Source organism: Glycine max, chromosome 12 (assembly GCF_000004515.6).
Source record: "Glycine max cultivar Williams 82 chromosome 12, Glycine_max_v4.0, whole genome shotgun sequence".
NCBI classification, from domain to species: Eukaryota; Viridiplantae; Streptophyta; class Magnoliopsida; order Fabales; family Fabaceae; genus Glycine; species Glycine max.
The window spans coordinates 4,871,753-4,892,631 of NC_038248.2; the positions used below are offsets into that span (position 1 = coordinate 4,871,753).

A 20,879-nucleotide genomic window follows, 5' to 3' on the forward strand; every position below is an offset into this window, starting at 1 on the left:
AGTTAGTTTTTTTTTTTTTTTTTTTTTTTTTTAACAGTACAGATATCTTTAAGCCTCTAGGGTTAATTTCTACAATTTTCTTCAACTACTATTTGTATTTATTTTAAAGTTGTAAGATTTAACTTTGTACTGCTCTCGGTTAGCTTTGTCACGATATTATTAGAATTATAAAATATGAATTCCTAATATTAAAATATGTAACTAAATTGCAAATGAAAATATTTTTATTGATATAAATGATAATTTTCTCATTGATTTTATTTTGTTTTAAGATATTTTCTTCGAAAATATAACATATGAATATAATATATTTTAAATGAGATATATTTGATGAGTGTTCTTTATTTTTGGGGTGAATTCAAATATTAATCACTTGAGGTACTGGTAATTTTTCATACGCACGAACTAGAAATCAAACCTTTGATCATATATTTAAAAAATAAAATTATCTTACATATTAACCATGTGACAATATCATGTTATGTTAGTAGGATGTTCTAAAATTACACAGCTATAGATGGACGCATTGTAGTTAAAATATTTTAATGGCGAGAGGGATTGTAAAGCTTAACTGAATTATATCATTGACCACTAAGACATAAACATTAGAAGGGACACAATTCCTGAAAGAGTGGGAGAATTTCAGGGATTCTCGAATCATATATCACACCCGAAAATGGGAACTCCAATTTATTTTCCGAAGGATTTTGGCATTCATTGACAGGGACTGGGACTTAGTCCTCAGGATTTTTTGTGATGAAGGCTTGAATTTTAACGACCCTTATACCCCCTATTCCACAGTCTCGTTCTCTTATCTTTTACCCTTTAGTTTAACGCGCAAACATTTTCTCTATAAATAAGAGGGGGTACATACACATTAGTTTAATTTCCCACACCAATATTTTCTCTTCCCTCTTTCTTTCTCTCAAATAGAAGGTGCTTAGTAGTATGGAAGACCTGGATTCGGTGTTCGTTTACCACGAGGTGGGTTATTATATATATATATATGTGCGCGCGCGCGCGTCCATGTGTTCCTTTCATTCTTTCTTATGTTACTCATTTTGATGGTTAATATTCTTTATGCCGATCAAGTTTGTCCCTTCAAGACTCTAACTTTGCAAGATGACACAAGAAAGTGTACATTTTTATCTCAGTAAATGGCTTCTGCTTCTTTATCCATTTCCCTTCTCTATCTCCTTTTTTTTTGTTTATTGATTCTTCCGAGATGAATTGTGGGTGGAAGGATCAAACCAGCGAGACTCTTTGCAAGAACACAAGAAGGTTTACATTTTTTATCTCAGTAAATCGCTTCGGCTTCTTTATCCATTAAATTAAAGGAAAACTTACATTGGGAAAAAATGTATTTTTATTATAATTTGAAAACAACAGTCACTTTACTCACTTAGTACTTTATCCAAGTTTTATACAAAATTAGTTAAATGCATAGGCTTTAATGTTTTTCAGGTCTAAGGTTGTAAAATTTTCCGCCGTAGAAAAATTACTGTCGCGGATGTTATATTCTGGATGCGTTTATATTTCTTTTGTCCTTGTTTTTCTCTTTCTTGGTTAAACCTTCTGCAAGAAGGAGATGGTGCATTAATTTCCAGGAATGCAATGTGTCCTAGAATTTAATCGTTGACCCCCGTTTCTGCCAATTAGTCCTCCTTTACATTAAATTTTGGAATATTATTGTTAATTAATGATACTTGCTTTATTTATGAAAAAAAATTAATGACATTTTCCTTGTTTAACGGGAAAAAGTTTGATCGTTGACCCCTTTTCCGCAATTGATTTATTCCGGGTAAACAGCCACTCACCAAATACCCTTATTATTGCTGCTACTATAAACAGTCAGAGTCTTATTTATCTGGGCACAGGAAAATTGATCAATCAGAGTCTAATTTTGGGTTAGGTGTTGCGTGGGACTATGTTGATCTTACTTTGAAACAGTTTCAGAACCTGATGCATGCACTATACGATATACATATACCTAACTTATGCCAATAATGTTTGATATTTTAAGGCCAAAAGCATAAATCATGACAATTTCAACTGTCGCTTTCTCTGTTGTTTGGCTACCAAAAATTGTTAAGGATGCCTTGATATTTAGACTTTAGAAGTGGTTCCGTGACTTCCTTATGAACACTAACAATTTTTTTGTTGTTTGATTTTTCAGGGAGAACACGAGTTAAGGCAGAAACTTATGAATGCCAGACATGAACTTGAGAAAATGAAAAATGTCAAGGCAGAATTGCTTGATCTGTTGAACATGGCATACCAAGAGAGGGATGAAGCAAGGTGTCAGTTACAGAAGCTGATGAATCCATTCATGCCCTCTAATCCAACCCATTTGCAAAACGTGTTTGATAGCCAAAGTCATCTCATGTTCCCTTCTGCTAAGGCAAACTCAAGCATAACAGAATCTGACAATAGTCTCTCACACGGTTCCTCACAAGTGGATTCCTTTTTTGACACAGTCTCTTCTCCAGAGTTTACAAATGTCAATGCAGTTGACCCTATTAACATAATGAGTTATCTCAACCAGCATGTGGTTCTTCAGGACTTCAATTTCTCAGCACCGCATGCTTTGATGGTTCCTTCAGAAAAGCCAATGTGTGACACTGCCGATGCAGTTATAGATTGTCTTGCCAAAGACAGAGGTTTTCCCCAAAAGGGTAAATTCGTTCAGGCTGTGATGGATGCTGGTCCATTGCTCAAAACATTGCTCCTTGCAGGGCCACTTCCTAAATGGAGAAACCCCCCTCCTTTACAAAACATCAAAGTTCCACCTCTTACCATAAAAAAATGTGATGTCAATAGCATTGTGCCTAATACTTTTGGAGACACTGGAAATACGCTTCTGAAACCGCAGCTTCCAGCCTTGCATTATTTAAATGCTACCTCCACGTGTTCAGCTTCTATGCTTAACTTTGCTGGTCAAACCAATGGTTCATCGTACAATACATCGCAGTTGAATTCAACTCCTGGTGTCAGCATCCAAGTCCCTTCAAGCAAGCGCCTGAGGCATCAATGATTTTGATGGATTTTTATTCCCAAGTCCATTTTTCCCCCATGTGTAAATGGAATTACAGTGATTGGTGTGTAAATGGCACACCCTGCTTTTGATTGAAGCAGCATAGATAGCCTTTTTGGTTTTAGTTAGTTAAAAAATTCTTGGTAGCCCTCCATTTGAAAGTTTTGGAAAATTTAGACTTTATATTATCAAATCTGATTTACATCTCTGTGATGTGAAACTTTTTGAGTGCCAATAATCATCAAAGAGCATTTTATATTGAACTAAATCAGAATGCAAGGTTTTCTACTCTCTCATCCAACTATAGACACACAATTTTGTTAACTTGATTTTTGATTGGTTATAAAAGTTTTTACTGAGTTTGTGAAAGTCAACCTCTTTATATTGAATTATAAAAAAAATCAATTTCTTTCAACCTTTGATAGTATTTAAGACAAGGCTTGTCAGTGATTACAATGGAGAATCCTTAATATCATCTCCAACTTGTACCTCTTCGTTTTGAGCGTTCTACTGTATGCTCTCATAGTTTTCCCAACTTAGTTTACTGCTATTTTTAGCAAACTCTATAGCAAACTTTATCTCCATTAAAATGTCTTCTGATCCTGCGAAAGACCTTGCCAAATGGAAACTAGAAGAAGTTATTTCAATTGTTATAGTGTGTGTCGTCTTTCTTACACTGAGCCATTGCTTCGGCATATTTAAGCATCATGTGTGCGGAATTTGCTGCGGTAGAAACCAGGTTCAAAGGCGACTTCTAGATGAGTCCATCGCCGACGAACCTTCTGCAGCAGTTTCAAAGCCGTGGATTGAACTTTATTGTGGTGCAGTCTCTTCCCACGTTTCAGTTCAAGAAAAACGAGAGAGAACAAGACAAGACAATTAGTGTGGAGTGTGCCATCTGCCTCGGAGAGTTTGAAGAAGGGGAGTGGCTGAAACGTCTTCCACACTGCAGCCATAGTTTCCATGTTTCATGCATTGGTACGTGGTTTCAGTCGCATTCAAATTGTCCTCTTTGTAGATCTTTTGTGCATCATCACATCCTACAGTGTTCTATAGCTTCTCACACATTGCTACAGCCTTTGAGGAGGGAGGACTTTGAAAGGGTTCAGAGATAAAAGTAGCTACCCTTTTTGTTGTTTGCTTTTAGTTTTGATATTTTCGTGAGGTGAAGCCTTGTTGGAAAATAGAATTTGGATGCAAAGCTAACAGCTAAAGAAACCTCATTTTAGGTGGGTTATAAGAGTGTCTAAGCGTACATAACGAAGCTTCTATTGTGTTTTGTGAGTATTGTCAATCATAAGGCGTAGGATGATTATACAAGATGTTTCGGAGTTCAATCTCAAATTTGTAGATCCACGAATCATGATCAACATAACTGTTGAAATCAAGATTTAGCATACTTTATAGTTACAACATATACAACTTGAAGTGCAGTATGATTTTTTTTTAAGTTTGCTCTTTAGTTAAAGTCAATTTATTTTCAATGACTCATGTCAACCTTAATGCAGAAAATATAAACCGACTCAAATTTAGATTGAAAAGTAAAACCAATAACACCTAAAATACTATGCCTTAATTTCCTTTTAACGCCTCAACTCAACTAAAAGTTTACTCTTATTTTTTGTCTGAGTTTTTTTTATTAACAACCGTAATGCATATCTCCTCATTGAAACTTGGCTTGTTCTACTTTCTTTTCTTTTTCGGCCAGCTTGTTTCACTATGTTGTTTTACGAAACATTTACCTTCTCTTTACTTTAAATAAACCAGATTAAAATAAAGTGAAATAGAACAAAATTAGAACGGAAAACAGATTTCACCTCATACGCTTCAGCCCGGAGGCAAAGTATTAAATGAAATGAGATGAAATACATTTTTTTACATTTTACTCTGCTTTATCTCTCTTCATCAATACAAAGACAACATTTTTCTTTCAAAACCCTTCACATACATGATCAGTGTTCTTTTATATTTTGAATTCCAATTATAATTCATTCACATGCTAACCACCTACGAACTAAATCTCTCATAGGGACTTCACAACTGCGGCACTCTTGTTTGCTCTTTCATCTAAATTGCTGAGCATACATCTTGAATTTCGAGTTACCCCTACTTGACAGATTAGCTCTTAAATTTGCTTATCAGCTACCCTTTATAGGTTGGCTACCTTAATTTTTAATGGCACAAATTGTCCAATATATATACCAGATTCTGCACAATTTCGCTTAAAACCACAGCGATATATGCAAAATATCCAATTAGCATTCGTACACTCATCAACCTCACATTCTGAATAATCACTAAAAATTTGAAAATTTTAACATGATCATTTAAATCTTCAATTTAAACAACTCTCTAGTCAAAATTGAAACACAAGGTCTGCTTAGTGTCAACTGAGACAAAAGATACAAAATAACAAAACACAAAATATAGAATCTATGCTTTTTAAAAAAGTTTTCTTCAAGAATAACCATAGAGCTGCCTAAGTACTAGTACTACCCTAGATAATCCCAATCTTGTTTGCCACATCCAATGCATCGTAATCAGGTGTCAACCTGACATATGCCTTCTTGGTGCCATCAGGCCTGCAACAGAATTCAAATTCAGAAATTGGAGAAAAAATACCACGTTGGACTAAACTAAATACAATGCCACCAATGTAAAAAAACGGCATCTCAAAACCAATCCCAGGCAGTACCCGTCATTTTCTATTTTCTAATAGAAACATTCAGAGGATTCCCTACTTTCTCAGCAATCCAAGTCGAAATTGACAACCCTAGACTTAGTCCTCTAAATTATCAACTCATAACATGGTACCAAACCACCACCAATTCCCACACCGGTAATTAAACAACAAAACAGAGAACAGGAACATTCCATTATGTTTAAAGGTAGGAAAAAAAAGCTAGAGTGTACAGACAGGACTAGAAATTACATGTGACATCATGACATCATGCATCAACATAACAGGGTCTTCAAAAAGATATCAAAACTAGAAATTACATGTGACGTCATGTGACATCATGACATCATGCATCAAATTCACAACAACATCAATACCTTATACCACTAAGTGAATACGGAAATCACTACCAATCAACAAATTTCATCAGCAATAATGCAATATGAAATCATTACTATCAAAACTGCAATCATTGCATAGATGCTCACCTGATCAAGGTGTTCACTTTTTTGGCCTGGATGTCATACATTTTCTTCACCGCATCCTTGATCTTCTTCTTGTCGGCACGCAGGTCGACAATGAAAACCAAAGTGTTGTTGTCCTCAATCTTCTTCATGGCAGACTCAGTGGTGAGGGGGTATTTCAGGATCTGATAATGATCAAGCTTGTTCCTCGGCGGGGCGCTAATGCGAGGGTACTTGGGGTTCCTGTCCTTCTTCAAGGTCTTCGGCCTGTGGAAAGTGACAGAAGTTCGGATCTTCTTTACCTTCTTCTTAAAGGTAGCACCTGACTTAACTGCCTTAGCAGTCTTCAAGGCCTGGGCCTTTGGATCATTCTTCTTATCAACTGCACACAAAAAAACTCTAACTCAAGTCACACACGGCAAAAACCAATACCAACCTAATTTTTCACACAACATAGTCTTCTCCCTAATTACACAATGTTCTTCCTAAACATGCTGAATTCCAATACTATTGAAAAAATAACCACTGAATTTTAATTTTGTTCAACTAATTGTTTAAAGTGAGGAACACGAACATACCTTTAGGAGCCATTGAAGAAACTCTACCTGTCGAATATTCCTAATTCCTGAAATAAAAAAGAAAATTAAAATTCTGAAACCATCAACGGCGTGAAACCAAGCAATTAGCGTAGAGTGACGAGGCACAGTCACAAACCTGCGCAGAGGAAGAAGCCGGCTCTAGGGTTTTCGGATTTGGTTTATGGAGTTTATATACCAGATTTACGGAAATTACCAAAATATCCCAAACAATGTTTTAGAAATGGGCCCTGTCTGGGCTGGCCCATTTAGGATATTATTGGGCTGTTTGGTGTTAACTGGCCTATGTTCAGTCAAGAGTGAATATGCGAGTGCCGTTGCTGTCTCCCGAGAATGGTGAATGCTGACGTGGCTGACCAAGTCCATTTTCTCGCATGAAACAACAAACAGAAAAAGAACAATGAGGCAACAAGAACCTGTGAGCTCCGAGTCTGAGGCGCGCCGTGTCTAATCCGACGTCGTTTTGGTGGTGTTCTATGTCAGTGTGGTGCTCGTGTTTGGGACATGGCGGAAACAACCTCTGCTTCTGTTTCTTCTCCTGCGGGTGATTCTAATTGGAGAGAGAACAAGTTGTGGAAAGGCACATTTGCTGTCGCAGGAATCATGCTCACCCTCGTTACCTATGGTGTTTTGCAGGTTTATAAGCCCAAACTTTTCGTTTCTTTCGTTTTTCTTAGATCCCCAGGATCTCCTTTTCTTGCTTCAAACTAATCCTAGTTACATGTTTTGTGTGTGTGTTTCATTTTTCATTTTTTTTGTAATTTTTCCCTGTTGGCACCGTTTAGTGGTGGTTCTAATTAGAAAACCATAGCTGCTATTATTTGGGTACAAATTCACATTAATATGTTGGTTATCAATAATACTCTTTGTTGAAGTGTTCTTAATTTCTTGGTTTTAGATATCACTTGATGCTTATTTAGCTGTTTATGATGGGGTGCTTGTAGATTAACTAAACTAGCATCTATTTTAGGTATGTGGTCGAAAGCTATTAGCTAACATGAAGTTGGATGATGTCAAAGCCCTATCTGATAATCCTAATAATGTCCTGTGACTCTGAGTTATATTATGTGTGTGTGTGTTTGTGTTTGTTTCTTTTAGGAAAAGATCATGAGAGTTCCTTATGGGGTGAACAAGGACTACTTCAAATATTCTCTTTTTCTTGTTTTCTGCAATCGCATCACGACATCTGCTGTTTCAGCTGGTGCTTTACTGGTGAGTGCTTGATATGTGGGGAAGTACTGTGGTTACCAAACATTTTAGTGTTTGACATTGCAGGCTTCCCTTTCTTGTGACTGCATTTTCTTAGCCAGAATTTTCCTTGAATTTATGGTTATCAATCTTTCGCATAGGCAAGTAAAAAGGCATTGGATCCTGTAGCTCCCATTTATAAGTATTGCCTTGTGTCGGTATCAAACATACTTACCACAAGTTGTCAGTATGAGGTAAGTTGCATACTTTCATTGTGTGTATACATTGTTCATTATAAGTTGTTATTACTAATTTACTATTGGCTGTCAGTTAATACCCATTCTTTTTGGTATCATGTTTCTTATTCCAGGCCCTCAAATATGTTAGTTTCCCTGTTCAGACTCTTGCAAAGTGTGCTAAAATGATACCAGTTATGGTAAGGCTAGATTTAATACTGTGTTCGATAATATAAATTTCTTTTATATTGATATTTATGATTACTGGCTGATTGCAATATTCATTACATTCATTATTGGTATGTATTCATATATTTATTAGTAGTGTTTTATTCATCTTCTTAGCTATTGTTGCTTCTGTTGATGAAGAGTGGTAGTAGTTACATTGTATTGTTCCTTAACAATGAATGTTTCATGCGCTATCTTTCTCTCATCTCACAATCATTTGTGATTGGCATCATTAATAGCCATTTCCTTTTTTAACGGAACAAGTCCATGAAGAGGTAAAAATGTAACTTATAGGTAGAATTTTGTGGCTTGATCCTCATTCTGAAAATTTGGTTGAACATTCCTTTCAAATTGGTCAATGCTTGGCCTGATTCTCTCCCCTCTCCCAAGTTAATGCTCGTACTTTTTTTTCCTGCAAATTTTACATTAGGGTCGGCACATTTTAAAGTTGATGTTCCTATACTTGTTTTTCGGTCTTAAAGAGAAAGGGAGAGATTGAAGGAAATTTCATACTTTTGGGAGTTACTAACAAATTGACCATGACAAGCAAAAACAATATATTCTCTATACTTTTCTTTTGAAATTGATTAATTCGGGGATTTTAAAGTTCCTGCCGTCTATCCTCGAAAGAGAGAATTTTGTGAGGACTGAAGGGTGGAGATGTGGTGTGTGGTTATAAACATGCCATTGTTTCTTTGATGCATGGCAAGATGATTTTCATGTAGTTTTTATAATATAGATTTCAGTTGATTATTTTGGTTTAGATAAGGCTTTGTTCTTGTTGTTTGATTTTGGTTTAGATAAAAGTAATTATGGTTGAAGTAGATAAATTATAATATGGGTTTGGAATGTTTTGAAGGATTTTTTTAACAAGTTGATTATCATTTATGCATGTAAAAGGGCATGCTATGTGTGAAATGAGATGCAACTTCTATTTTCCGTTTTCATATTATTCCAAGGACTTATCTTGTGTTCTAGTAAAGTGAATGTACAGATACTTGGTGGATTATTTCTAGGTTGTCTAGTAGAATGTCCTATCCTGCGAGCCATTATTTTTATCCTCTTCCATCATCCTTGTGTTCTTGAGCCAACCAAACCAATCCCATTCCTTTTTCTGATGTCAAATCTTATGTACAATCTTTATGCTTATGATTTATTCCTTCCATGTTATGATGTGGCAGATTAAGATAGGTTAATATCTAGTACCATTCTTTCTTGCACATTGAATCTTGATTCCTGTCTTTGTATATTATTTAGGTCTGGGGCACTGCCATAATGCAGAAGAGATATCGGGGAACTGACTATTTGTTGGCCTTTGTAGTAACCCTTGGCTGCTCAGTGTTCATCCTGTATCCGGTAATCATTTCTTACCCTAATTTTTTGCTTCTTTTTCATGATTTTCTTTGTATGTTAAATTCTTTTCTATTTAGAATCTACAATGAATGTCCATATGCTAAAGTGTTGGTTCTAAGAAGGCTACATGCAATATTTTGTTACCAAGTACCGGAAGTTCTAAACTAACCCTGAAAAAGTTTTCACATGCTTCTATATTTAAACATACTAAAGCGAATAAAGCATGGCACAGACTTGCTGAGTCCCATATGACAATCACAAGCCTGCTTATTCTTTGATACCTAGGTCTAACTTTGGATCCAAAAGTCCACACACTTACAGATACACTTCCAAACAATTGAGTAGTTAACTGCAGACTTACCTTAGGTATTTTGACTTGCAAGTCTGACCAGAATATATTTTTATATCAACTGATGGAATCATTTCTATATTAAATGTTGTTTTTCTCATGTTCGATTGAGTAAGCATTTTGTCATATATATTGCTTTCTTACTCTGGATTGATCATGCTGCTGAAGATACACGATAAATATCCTTGATAATCTGGAAGCCTTCTGGGATAAGCTGATGTAATTCTTGTGTGTTGTCATTGTAGGCAGGGACCGACATAAGTCCATACGGTAGAGGAAGAGAAAATACTGTTTGGGGCGTTTTGCTAATGCTTGGTTATCTTGGGTATCACTACTAAACTTAATTCCACTTTCAAAAAATAAAGAAAATCATACCATCACCCATTCTGACATGCAAGGTTTTTAATCTGTCAGATTATTCTCATTGTTAGGAAAAAAGCACCTTGCCTACCTATCTAACTGTTCAATACTTTCATGCATATATTTTTCTTTTTCCCACTTTCAAAAGTCCACAGTTTTATTACAAACAACCATTTAATTATTTCAACTATTTTTTTTTGTTGTTGTTGATGTGTACAGATATGGTTATTTGAAGCCATGTCATATGGTTAAAACATCATTTTGTAACACTTTGTAGTTAGTGCATTCTTGCAGATTCTTAATTGCTCAAGTTGAGATGTGCTACTCTTTCTTTAAATCATATAGGTTTTTTTTGTCTAATAGGTGTGATGGCTTTACAAGTACATTCCAAGATAAGATGTTTAAAGGCTATAACATGGAGATACATAATCAGATATTCTATACTACTTTGTGTTCTTGTATTCTTAGCCTGGCAGGTGGGTCACAAACAGTGAAATTTCTTTCTGAACATTATGTTTTTGTCATACATAGACTATTTTTTGTTTTTTCTGCAATGAGAATTTTCTTGGACTGTATGCCTACATTTTTATTCTGTTTTTTTTCCAGCTTAATGGTTGGATTTGACATCTGATATTTTTGTTTAGGTCTTATCATACAAGGACATTTATTACCAGCTGTAGAGTTCGTTTATATCCATAAAGATTGCTTTTTTGACATTGCATTGCTTTCAACTGTAAGAAAACTTTCCTTTTTCTTTTTTAAATCTTACAATACAGTGTCGATAATTTGCTCTCCTGTCTGATTGTTTTAATTGAGTTTTGAAATCTATAGTGTTTAGCCTTTGTTTTATAAAAGAAATATAAAAGTATCCCTTCTTTATCTTCCATTTCACTAATGAAGTGTCACAAATATCAACTTCCACAGGTTGCGACAGCTAGTCAATTTTTTATTTCCTACACAATTCGCACATTTGGTGCTCTAACATTTGCTACTATAATGACAACAAGACAGGTAAGTATTGCAAAGAAAAGTCAAATTTTACATTATCCTTTCTGTTATTTGTCTAATTAGTGTTTGTCATATTTTATTCTATTTTTGGCAGTTGGTAAGCATCTTGCTGTCATGTGTGTGGTTTGCCCATCCTCTTAGCTGGGAACAGTGGATTGGAGCTGTAAGACTTACTTTTACCTTTATTGAACATCATAATGAACTAAGTCACTGCACCCTTCTTTCTTGTATCACACTATTTCTCTCTCAGCCACTGGATCAATATTGGTCCCCACTTACACTTATCTTGAACCACCACGGGAGCTCAAGCTCACACACTATATGTGACACAATATTCTTGATGAATTCCATGAGAAGCCTATTAACACCACTAAATTATCAGGTAATTGTCTTTGGCGCGATTTATGCAAAAAGCTTCTTGAGGAAAGCACCTGAAAAGACAACCTCTTCTGTAGAACATGTACAAAATGGAAATTCAAATAATTTGAAGGAGAATCCATGATGGAGGCTAACTCCTTTGCTGACCTGATGTGGTGCTACCCATAGTAGTGTGGGTGGGGCAGCTTCAGTTTTAAGTTTAGAGCTGCACATTTAATATTTCAGGTTGCGGCTAATGCATTATATGAAGGTGATTTGACACAGCCCCTGATTTTGTGTCCCAATCATAACAATGGAGAACTTGATAGGAGCTTAGTCCCTCATTTTTTGATAGGGGAGATCAATAATACTGATCAAAGCCAAAATAATGTTTATAAATTGAAATATGTTCAATGTGTTTGCTCAAACAAGGTTGTTTTTTGGTTTAGTTTTCCTGAGTATGTTTTGTTAAAGACAGAAGGTTTGTGCTAATTTCTGGGACCGTCGTTCAGTTAAATACCATAAGTGTACGTAGAAAAACTAATTACAAGGAGATTAGTCTATAAGATTTTAACCAGAGGAACGATTTCGGTAGACACAAAAAGCTAATTCAGATGTATGTTATTTTGTTATTATTATTATTATTCAAAGAGAGGAATTCAACTTGAGAACGAGAAATTTACAATAATTCAATAATTCATGTAATATTGTTGAATCAATTGACTTAAACTCCTCTTAGTAATTCATGTATCCTTATTTCGATCATTGTAATTGAAAATTTATTTATGTAGTGTTTATCATTAGTATCTTTGTAGGTGTATGAATTAATTTGGACCCTCACACATGCAACACCACAATGGGTGTTTCTATTTGTACTCTTATTCTTTTCACACCCTTTCTTTTCCGTAAATTTTTATTTCAAAAACACTCCTCTTCCCTCCTCTCCTACATTTTCCTCTTCGCACCCTTCTTCTAACCCAGTCACTGTGTCATTGTCCCTCTCTTCTCTATCAACCTTTTTGCACCCCTTTTGTCTTTTTCCTAGTCCTCTCTCTGTCCCCCTCTGTTGTATCTTGTTGGGTGCAGGTGTTATTTTCTTTTTTCCATTTTGGATTCTAGATTCTAGATTTACCCAGTTTTCAGAACTTTTTTTAAATAATAAATGTTTTAAAGTTTAGTTTCTAGAATTTATTTGAAATTTTACACTTTCGGAAGCTTACCAAAGAAAATGTTGGGATCGCTGAAAGTGTGATTTGGAAGGGAATATAAAAATAATATTAGGAGAAATTTTGAATTTTTTTAGTGAAATTTACACTTTTTATACTTTATTTTAATTCAATAAATTTTTAAATTAAAATAGAATATAAACTGTATGGATCTCATAGAATTTATTGTATATTATTTTTCTCCTTCAAAATGAACACACACTAAAGATAATCAGTGGTAGGCTTGAGCTTTTCAGTTAGCACTCATGTAGGAGAAAACGTAGTGCTAGATGATGGGATTGCCGTAAAATACTCGCCGATCTTTTGGAGAAAGCATAGACTTTTGAAAATTAGTTTATAAAAGTGTTACAATGGTAAATTGGTGAGACTTTCGGAAATTAATTTTTAAAGGGAAATGCTTTTTATACCAAACAAAATTGGTATTAAAAGAAGCACGAATGATGCGGCTTGGGTTTGATTTATAATCGTAACTTTGTTTTTTTTTTCTTCTTGTGTTTGATTTTTTTAAATTTAAAAGGATCCTTCTTAATTATTGGATATCCAAAATATAATAGTCTGCGATAAAATTATTAATTCAGCAACGCAAAAAAAAAAAAACCTTTTAGAAACTTCATAATCGAATTGCATAAATGATTTTCAGAAGATAAAGCAAACTGAAGGGACCTTTTATATATCTTTCATATTTTTTTTTACAAAGGAAATAAAAAGAGAAAAAAAAACTACATGACAGAAAGAAAGTCTCATCTCTTTTATATATCTTTGGTAGGAGAGCATCCATGATTAGTGGGATAAAATCTCAAGAATAAAAAATCTCTTATTTTATAAAAATATTTTAATTTATTATTTTTAAAATAATTACGCATCAGGATTATATATATATATATATATATATATATATATATATATATATATATATATATATATATATTTTTAGTTAGTTAGTTGTGTTAAATTTTTGTTGCTTAGACTGTGATATTTTAAGAAATTCACAAATCTTTCATAAATGTTTTGTTAGTTACACTATGTTTAACATCATCTTATGTCGAATAAATTTGTTAAGCTAGCATATTTGTGCATCAAAGTCAACTAAAATTTAAATATAGATTAAATTTTCCAGTAAAAAAATATAGATGAAATTTTATTCAATCATGACAACCATTTGTGCAACTATTATTACTTACTTGATATTTGGTTTCTCCAGAAGATATATATAAAACTAAAATAATGTATGACCACAAGACTATCAAGTGGATTGCCATGTGTAACTTTTTTAGCCTAAGTACTTTTGCATTCTTCCCCGTAGTAATCATATACGAGATTCTATAAAGATGCATTTTGTATTTTGTCAATGCCTAATCCTTTCATTCCTCCGGTCTTCAACAAAGTGCTAATTAAGGAAGAAGAAAAACAATTCTTCTGAGTTCAGGGGTCTCCAAAGATTAGATTTCTTTAATTTCGAGGAAAAAAATTGAATTAAATTATTTTTATAATACAATCAATTAGTTTTGATCCAATTATAAATTAAAATATAGTCTAAGTTTTTTTTTAACTAGTGTAAATTACTTTGGATTTATTGATATTTTAATATAAATTACATATGTTTTTATGTGAGATAATTATCTTTGTGTTAAATAGAATTTAAGAATGATAAAACTTTCTATCTAAATATATAACACATTTACTTATTTAGAATTCTAACTCAACACCCATTAAACAATAAAAACAACCTAATGTCTTTGGATCTATGCGTTATTTAATTAACAATTTTTTTTATTAGAATAAAGATATATAAATATAATTATCAAGTTATGCAAGTTTATTTTTTTTAATAATCATCTTATTGGTACAATATGTTTTTTCATACTTTAAATTCGAAACTTTATTTATTCAATACCATTCGAATCATTCGAATCAATGACTTAGTTATAAAAGTTTATTTGATTAGTTATGTTATTATTAGCACCAAATACTCTAGTATTTTAATCAATGAAAGCATATACACTCTAAAGATCAAAGTTGTCGTATAAAAAAAAATATCAAAGTTATCTTTGTTTTACACGGTATATTTTTTCTATGATCCATCATTATTATGATACCGAATTGGATTAGATTTTTTTGTTAAGAAAACAATCTAAACTGAATTGAATTAAACCGTAAGTTGTTTTGATATCTTTGCTTTATAGTTACGATTTCTGGGAATCTTTAAACTTTATATTGCTCTATATATAGACAACACATATAGACTGTTGTGTGATACACTGATACCTCTGCTTTTGCTTTGTTTTGCTCTTCTTTTGTAATGGAAATTGATCTTTCTCCCCAGTTGGCCAAGAAGGTGTATGAAAGCAATGGTGGGTCTTACCATGCATGGTCCCCTTCTGAGCTTCCCATGTTGCCTGAAGGGAACATTGGTGCTGCCAAACTAGCTCTTCAAAAAAATGGTTTTGCCCTTCCTTGTTACTCTGACTCTTCCAAGGTTGCATATGTTCTCCAAGGTGAAGTTTTATAACCTTTTCTCTTTTTTATATCTGATTTGATTCCTTTACTCCTCTTATCATCTACAACGAATTTTAAAATTAAAAAAGTGATATCTTTTTACTTGTGAATGTGACTGAAGAAGTGAAGATCCTTTATTTTTTTTTAGTAATGATCGTGAACAATTTCTCTATACGAATCACCTCATTAACATTTATTATTATTGACTCAACTAGACTAGAGTTTGATAGTTGTGCTTTCTCTGCCACACCGTTTTAATAATATTTCAAGCAATCGTAATTATTATGTTTTGCTGATTGTATAAATATATGCATATTGTATCTGTTTCATGCTATAGGTATATGTACTATTTTATAGATGCCCTTTTTTTTCCTGTTTAACTTATTGTCAATTCCAATGTTTTAAGGCAGGGGTGCTGTTGTGTCACCATTTTTGATATTGTGAAAATTGTCAATATATAATACTAGTGTAGCCACAATTGAACATGTAGTTGCATAAAAAGTCTTAAATTCTTAGATGTTGCGCTGCAATTATAATTGTTGATGATCGTTTTTCAAAATCCTGGTGAATATTCTGTGTTATGTTTCCTAGAGCATATGTACTTGCCAACACGAATAATAATTATTTAGGGGAGATGATGATACATTTGACGTGAAAATTTTATGTTATGCTTGACATTAATGAAGTAGACCACTTCTGGAAAACAGTAAAAGTTCATTGAGTGAAAATTATACCCAATTTTTGCCCATAACAAGATTATATAAATATTAACAAGAGAGGAGGAACCGTTCTGATTATTTGTAGTGATTCATTATTCTGATTATAGGCAGATTTTTAAATGTGAACTTGCCAAAACAGGAAGTGGAGTTGCAGGAATTGTGCTCCCTGAATCAGAAGAGAAGGTGGTTGCAATTAAGAAGGGTGATGCTTTGGCACTCCCTTTTGGTGTGATAACCTGGTGGTACAACAAGGAGGACACTGAGTTGGTTGTTCTGTTCTTAGGTGACACTTCAAAAGCCCACAAGACTGGTGAATTCACTGATTTTTACCTAACTGGTTCCAATGGAATCTTCACTGGCTTCTCAACTGAGTTCGTGGGAAGGGCTTGGGACTTAGAAGAGAAGGATGTGAAGACCCTTGTTGGAAAACAATCAGGCAAGGTCATTGTGAAGCTTGAAGGCAACATCAATCTTCCTGAGCCCAAAGAGGAACATAGAAAGGGCATGGCATTGAACTGTGAAGAGGCTCCATTGGATGTTGACATTAAGAATGGTGGAAGGGTTGTGGTGTTGAACACCAAGAACCTTCCCTTGGTTGGTGAGGTTGGTCTAGGAGCAGACCTTGTGAGGCTGGATGGAAATGCCATGTGTTCTCCAGGATTCTCTTGTGATTCTGCCTTTCAGGTTTTTTATCGGCAAATGTTAATTGATAGTTTTCGTAAACAGGAGGAATCAAATCTAGGATTTTTCCTTTTTTTCTTTCTTTCTTACCTATCCAAACAACCGTATATCTCTTGCGTTTCAGGTCACCTACATCGTCAGAGGAAGTGGTCGTGCTCAGGTTGTTGGTGCTGATGGTTGCAGGGTTTTGGAGACAACTGTGAAGGCTGGTAATTTGTTCATTGTGCCAAGGTTTTTTGTTGTCTCAAAGATTGCTGACTCTGATGGATTGGAGTGGTTCTCTATCATCACCACCCCCAAGTGAGTTTTTCTAACTTTTTTTTCTTAACGTTGTTGCCAATATTATTATGCATTGCTGCTATAACATCTGATCAAAGAAACACTCATCTCCTGTCTACTCATAGGTGGGTTTTGAATATTTTGTCCTCATCAGCCACCACTTTTTATGTTTACGGAAGGCACTCTTGACATAAGAGCTTCCATGTTTCTTCTTCTGAATTGTTATTATATAACTACATATACATATACTACTAATAAGCAGGATTAAAAATAAACTACCATTGCCATTGTTGATTTGCTGATTCATTAATTTATTTATTTATTTATTGTGTGGAGAATATACAGTTCATCATATGCTTACCTTATGAGAACTGTTGAAGTAAAACTTGAGTGCTCATTGAGAAACAATATCAAAAACACTTAAGTAACTGAATTTTAAGTTTTGTCCTTTTGTTTTCTTTCTGTGGAGACACTTGTTAGTGGTAAGTGCTAACTGGTAAGCTAGCTGATTGTAGTGAACTAGTGATCATGCTTAACATGCCAATTAGTGATTAAAGAGCAATCATACTTGTACTTGTTTTCTACTTAGTAATTTGTCTGGAAATTTTTTGCATCAAGAGAGGTGTTACTAAATTTATGCTTTCAAGTAAAAATTGTCTTAAATAAAACGTGTGACATATTGCTCATTTCTCTTTGCTTGTATCTAGTTGTGTCAATGCATCATGCATATTAATTCTAACAAAGCTTATTATGATTGTTGTTGAATTAGTCCTGTGTTTACTCACCTTGCTGGAAGTATTGGGGCGTGGAAGGCTCTTTCACCCACGGTTCTGCAGGCATCTTTCAATGTAGATGCAGGACTTGAGCAACTCTTCCGTTCAAAGAGAAATGCTGATGCCATTTTCTTCCCTCCTCCAAATTAAATTAGCATTTTCTTAGCATGTTTATCTAGCTGGAACTTTTGAATTAGTTTCAGGTTTTTAATGTAGTTCTTCTTAAGTAATTTATAAATTTCTTTTGGGTTTGTAAGGAATTGACTACTTGTTATTTAATCTGAACTTTATTTTAATCCTTTCTTATACCTTGGATGTAGTTATTTTTTATGAATAAGGACGCACTTTAAAAAATCATAAAGAAAGTGTTATTATTTCCTTCTGAACTCAAGACTAATTTCTTAAAATATAGATATCTATCTATTTAAAAATCTATTGTTTCTTAATCACTTATCCTTTTCAATTTATTATTTTTTAAGAAAATTATCAATAATTTTTGTAAAACAATTAAAATTATTTATTATATAAATATTCAAAAATATTATTTTAGAAAAAGTTAACAAATGAACTCATTGCCATATTTCACACCGAATAAAATTTAAAATATTTTAAAATATTTATTGATAAATTTGTTGAAATAAGTTTATCTTTTATTAAATTAATTCATTATTCTTTGGTGAACACTGAAGATACTGAATAGTGGTTTGGTTCGGTATCTTGTTTGGTGATGATGAGAGAAAATGGCGCCATTGAAATCACGGGAGAAAGAGTATACATTCATTGACTCTAATCTTCAAACCTAATTCTTCTTCTTTCTAATTTCTCTGCTAATTCTGTTATTAGGTTAATTAATAACTTTGAGCATGTACTGATTAGGGAATTGATCAGCTTCTCTCGATAATAGAGGCTCTTCATCCACCATTGCTAAACGGTTTGCAGCTCTTGGAAGATGCTCAGCGGAATAAACATGTTTTGTCCGGTGCAGCATTTTAGAATGTTAGGGTGCACCATTTTCATGCACACATTTTCTTATGGAAAATGCTAATTGTTACAAAAACATTTTAGTAAAATGATACACGAAAGGCGGTGATTGGTTATTTTTATCAAAACATACCGTGTCTTGTATTCCATCAATTATAACTGCACACATGCTATTGTGATATGTAGTGATTTGTGCAATTCGTGCAACAACAGTTTCGTACAAAATAGCAATACATAGGGTGTGATTGGTTGAGTAGTTGGAAAATTTGGAATGAAAATCACTTTGTGTTAACTAGGTATAAGAAAAATCTGCAAGGGTTGAACGTGGAATGCAACTCATTCACCACTTTTGTGGCATGGAATTGAAATGAAACTCATTTTCTATAACCAGTGGCATAGCCTACAGTGTTCAAGACTTTTGTGTCGAGTTCTTAAGAAATGTTAGATTTGGTTTAACAAGGTGAGGAATGTGGGTTAAAAGTAGCACTGTTTACTACTTAATGTTTGAGTCTATATTCAGGATTGATGCATTGCTCGGAGGTGGACTACGTGGAGGAAAATTAACTGAACTCGTTGGGTCATCCTCGTCTGGAAAGACACAGGTAAGAACACTTCAAAAATCATATCTTGAGTAGGAGTGTTAAAAGGGTGGGGCATGGGTGGGCATTTCTAAAAGTTTACCCATGGATATTTGCTGTTATTTAAGAACTTAAAATGAATCTTTAAAAGTCACAAAAAATGTAAATGTCTAAAATTTAACACCATATGTCACAATGTTGCCTAATAATTAAAAATTGACATACTTCTATTAATTAGAAGAATGTCATAAAAAAAGAGCCAACATGTCATTGGTTATAATGGAAATCTAACTTGAATTCATTAAGGTTTCATATTTAAACTGTGAATGAAAAAAAAAAGTAATTGAAAGAAAAAATCTACACCAAAGATAATCAATGAAAATTTTCTTAATCATTGAAAAGTCCATGGAACATAAAATTACAAATTTAAGGAAATGGGTCAAAGTCCTAGCATCATCTTTGATACAGATGACATCATAAAAAAATATAGACATAGATCTCAGAGAGGTCCTTAAACCTGTAGATCAATCATGTTTGAGTACTGCATCAATTTTTTTTTTTAAGCCAACCAAGTGGCGGAGATGAAATTCAGACCAGTGAGACTAATCAGCAACTATATACACTCAAGGTTTTGCTTAAAAAGTACAAGCACTTCTAAATAGAGGTCATGTCCTACAGTTTTTAAAATTTTCCGTATTCTTGTATTTCTGTTGTCATATATCATATATGTGCGTCCTAAGCTCTACTTTCATCTTTGCCATCAACGCTCGTCCTCTAAGCTAAGCACAACATATATCCACCAATTGAAAACAATTTGTTCACCTTGAAATGAAATCATTCATTACTTCCTTGAAAAGTGAAAACTTATGTGCCACCTTTTTTCTCTAAATATAATAGGCATTATAATTATAATATAATAATAAGAGGAAAATAGAAATTAAGAAAGATGAATGTTAGTGTAGTGTTTATAGCAACAAAAAAAAAAGTGTCTATATTCACTAATCCTTCACAAAACAGCCCAAAACATAAGTGGATCCGTGTAAATTGTTCTCCAATAATGCAAAATAAGTCGCACTAAAGATCCTTAAGTTACACACTTTTAACAATGTCACATCCATATTTGCTTTGCTCAAATATAGCCACGTTTTTATGCAAATTGGTGTCCTATGAATTGCGTCGTCATCAAAATACTGTGATTACTGTCTAAAAAGTCCAACTAGCTCATCCATTTGCTTTAATTTGTTTCGTTCTTACATGTGGTATAATATTTTTCTTCAGAGAATGGTTTCCCCT

At 33.7% G+C, this 20,879-nt stretch overlaps 4 protein-coding genes across 6 annotated transcripts; 3 read left to right on the forward strand and 1 right to left on the reverse strand.

Annotated features, from left to right (window-relative positions):
• The first annotated feature begins 624 nt into the window (after positions 1 to 624).
• LOC100776018 (uncharacterized) lies at positions 625 to 5,454 on the forward strand. Of its 2 annotated transcripts, none has more exons than XM_006592148.4 (2): positions 625 to 1,281; positions 2,177 to 5,454. In XM_006592148.4, the coding sequence occupies exon 2, from the start codon at positions 2,204 to 2,206 to the stop codon at positions 3,032 to 3,034; it is 831 nt and encodes a 276-aa protein (XP_006592211.1). In that variant the 5' UTR covers positions 625 to 1,281; positions 2,177 to 2,203; the 3' UTR covers positions 3,035 to 5,454. The 2 variants fall into 2 exon arrangements, with proteins under 2 accessions (XP_006592211.1, XP_006592210.1); XM_006592147.4 differs by having other exon boundaries at positions 626 to 984.
• Positions 5,344 to 6,917, reverse strand: LOC100500043 (uncharacterized). The gene is made up of 4 exons (NM_001249111.2): positions 6,893 to 6,917; positions 6,757 to 6,803; positions 6,203 to 6,560; positions 5,344 to 5,616 (listed from the first exon to the last, which is right to left on the reverse strand). The coding sequence occupies exons 2-4, from the start codon at positions 6,767 to 6,769 to the stop codon at positions 5,532 to 5,534; spliced, it is 456 nt and encodes a 151-aa protein (NP_001236040.1). The 5' UTR covers positions 6,770 to 6,803; positions 6,893 to 6,917; the 3' UTR covers positions 5,344 to 5,531.
• Positions 6,918 to 7,080: 163 nt separating this feature from the next.
• LOC100782423 (UDP-galactose/UDP-glucose transporter 5) lies at positions 7,081 to 12,281 on the forward strand. The gene is made up of 11 exons (XM_003539655.5): positions 7,081 to 7,410; positions 7,873 to 7,986; positions 8,124 to 8,216; positions 8,333 to 8,398; positions 9,684 to 9,782; positions 10,374 to 10,453; positions 10,852 to 10,964; positions 11,133 to 11,221; positions 11,413 to 11,499; positions 11,591 to 11,659; positions 11,879 to 12,281. The coding sequence occupies exons 1-11, from the start codon at positions 7,279 to 7,281 to the stop codon at positions 11,996 to 11,998; spliced, it is 1,062 nt and encodes a 353-aa protein (XP_003539703.1). The 5' UTR covers positions 7,081 to 7,278; the 3' UTR covers positions 11,999 to 12,281.
• A 2,720-nt stretch (positions 12,282 to 15,001) lies between these two features.
• LOC100782964 (glutelin type-D 1) lies at positions 15,002 to 18,283 on the forward strand. Of its 2 annotated transcripts, XM_041007413.1 has the most exons (5): positions 15,002 to 15,139; positions 15,403 to 15,574; positions 16,434 to 16,978; positions 17,100 to 17,275; positions 18,024 to 18,283. In XM_041007413.1, the coding sequence occupies exons 2-5, from the start codon at positions 15,469 to 15,471 to the stop codon at positions 18,175 to 18,177; spliced, it is 981 nt and encodes a 326-aa protein (XP_040863347.1). In that variant the 5' UTR covers positions 15,002 to 15,139; positions 15,403 to 15,468; the 3' UTR covers positions 18,178 to 18,283. The 2 variants fall into 2 exon arrangements, with proteins under 2 accessions (XP_040863347.1, XP_003539704.1); XM_003539656.5 differs by lacking the exon at positions 15,002 to 15,139 and having other exon boundaries at positions 15,232 to 15,574.
• The last annotated feature ends 2,596 nt before the right edge of the window (positions 18,284 to 20,879 follow it).

Excerpts from the sequence above, each read along its gene's own strand:
- LOC100782964 (XM_003539656.5), top strand. The coding sequence starts at position 15,379 with ATGGAAATTGATCTTTCTCCCCAGTTGGCCAAGAAGGTGTATGAAAGC. Across the intron at positions 15,575-16,433 it reads GGTTGCATATGTTCTCCAAG|GAAGTGGAGTTGCAGGAATT; the intron begins GTGAAGTTTTAT and ends TTGCCAAAACAG. Across the intron at positions 16,979-17,099 it reads CTTGTGATTCTGCCTTTCAG|GTCACCTACATCGTCAGAGG; the intron begins GTTTTTTATCGG and ends CTTGCGTTTCAG.
- LOC100776018 (XM_006592147.4), top strand. The coding sequence starts at position 949 with ATGGAAGACCTGGATTCGGTGTTCGTTTACCACGAG. Across the intron at positions 985-2,176 it reads CGGTGTTCGTTTACCACGAG|GGAGAACACGAGTTAAGGCA; the intron begins GTGGGTTATTAT and ends TTGATTTTTCAG.
- LOC100500043 (NM_001249111.2), bottom strand. Across the intron at positions 5,617-6,202 it reads AAAGTGAACACCTTGATCAG|GCCTGATGGCACCAAGAAGG; the intron begins GTGAGCATCTAT and ends ATTCTGTTGCAG.
- LOC100782423 (XM_003539655.5), top strand. The coding sequence starts at position 7,279 with ATGGCGGAAACAACCTCTGCTTCTGTTTCTTCTCCTGCGGGTGATTCT. Across the intron at positions 7,411-7,872 it reads TTACCTATGGTGTTTTGCAG|GAAAAGATCATGAGAGTTCC; the intron begins GTTTATAAGCCC and ends TGTTTCTTTTAG. Across the intron at positions 7,987-8,123 it reads TTTCAGCTGGTGCTTTACTG|GCAAGTAAAAAGGCATTGGA; the intron begins GTGAGTGCTTGA and ends TCTTTCGCATAG.